This window comes from Heterocephalus glaber, unplaced genomic scaffold (assembly GCF_053883595.1).
Source record: "Heterocephalus glaber isolate CG9 unplaced genomic scaffold, H.glaber_assembly_v1.0 deba00001431, whole genome shotgun sequence".
NCBI lineage: Eukaryota > Metazoa > Chordata > Mammalia > Rodentia > Bathyergidae > Heterocephalus > Heterocephalus glaber.
Window position 1 is genome coordinate 3177456 of NW_028258295.1, and position 1690 is coordinate 3179145.

The window sequence follows — 1690 nt, forward strand, 5'->3', positions numbered from 1 at the left end:
CATGCCCAGCTGTTTTTATTACTATTATTATTAGCTTTTGAGGTGGCATCTCACTGGGTTGCTAAGGTTGGCCTTAACTTGCCATTGTCCTGCATATGCCTCCCAAGTAGTTGGGATTACTGTATAGATAGGCCTGTGCCATCATGCTTGGCTTTAGGTCATTTATATATGATGCATTCCTATAGGGGACCTTAACCATCATGGTTTGCTTTCATATCTTTTTCTTACTACAACAATAAACTAGAACTTCTGAGATTTTGGTGGAGCCCGTTTTATCAAGCTTCTCTACAATCTTGTGTTACGTTTAATTTTTGTGTCTGCATTAAGCTCATTTTGATGTGTTGCAGGTTTTACTTCACATTACCAGTCTTTGGAGAAATTATTCCCTGTTTTAGAGCTCCTTTTACCTCTTTGTTTCTAATGGTATAAATAAAGGGATTCAGGAGGGGTGTGAGGATAGTATTCAGCACAGATACTACCTTATTCATCTTAAAGGAAGAGTGTGCAGTGGGTTTTAGTTACATGAACAAAACAGCTCCATAGAGTAGGGAGACGACCATGAGGTGCGATGCACAGGTAGAGAAAGCCTTTTGGCAGCCAGTGTATGAAGGGATCCGCAGGATAGTGGACACAATGTAGATGTAAGAAATGATAGTAAACAGGAGTGACTCTGGGATCACCAGGATGGTTGCCAGGAGACCCAGCAGTTCTAAAATGCTGGTGTCTGCACAGGCTGCTTTCAAGATAGGACCAACATCACAGTAGAAATGATTGATAACATTGTTGCCACAGAAGGGCAACTGAATGAGCAGCGCTGTCTGACAAAAGACAATGATGATGCCCAGCACCCAGGAGCTGAGTGCCAGCTGCAGGCACAGGTTGCTGGTCATGATGCTGGGGTAGTGAAGGGGCTTGCAGATGGCCAGGTAGCGGTCAAACGACATGACTGTGAGGATCAAGAACTCAGTGGTCCCCAGGAAGAAGTGGAAGAAGGCCTGCAGCAGGCAGCAGGGAATGCCAATGACCGTCTTCGCCACCACAAAGGTTTCCATCAGTTTGGGAATGACAGTGGTGGTATACCAGACCTCTAGAAAGGCCAGATTGTAAAGGAAGAAGTACATTGGGATTTGCAGCCTAGGCTCAACCCAGACAATGATAATGATGAGGCCATTGCCCACAAGGGTTAACATGTAGATGAGAAAGATTACTATAAAGAGAGGGGCTTGGAATCCTTGGCTACCAGGAAAACCTAGGAGGATGAGCTCTGTGATTGCTGTACCATTTCTCATGTCTTGTTACCCTAGAAAGACAGTAAGGAAGTAGCTCCTCAGAATCTCATGTTTTTGTTTTAAACAAAGAGATTTTATTTTTTATCTTTCTTTGCTTTATACCATTCTGGTTATATTTTATGTTTATTTTTCTGGCTTACATTTTAGATATATCTCTTATGCGCAGCATATAACTTGGGTTAAAACTGTTTGGTATTCACTGACATTTATTTATTTATTTAGTGCTGGGGATGGAGAGCTTTATGTAAGCTAGGCAAGTGTTCTACTTCTGAGCTACATCTGCAGTCTGCGCCTTAGAATAAAAAAGTACAATTGGGTATGGTAGCAACATAATTAAATTAAATTAAATTAAATTAAATTAAATTTAAAAGGATTCTGGCTAGTTCAGGTCCCTACTCCCC

At 41.7% G+C, this 1690-nt stretch overlaps 1 protein-coding gene across 1 annotated transcript; it reads right to left on the minus strand.

The window, feature by feature from the left end:
* Window positions 1-350: 350 nt before the first annotated feature.
* On the minus strand, window positions 351-1328 carry Or6x1 (olfactory receptor family 6 subfamily X member 1). Its single transcript, XM_013067830.1, is given in 1 exon segment — window positions 351-1328. A coding segment is annotated over 1 exon segment (939 nt). The 5' UTR covers window positions 1290-1328.
* Between the last annotated feature and the right edge of the window lie 362 nt (window positions 1329-1690).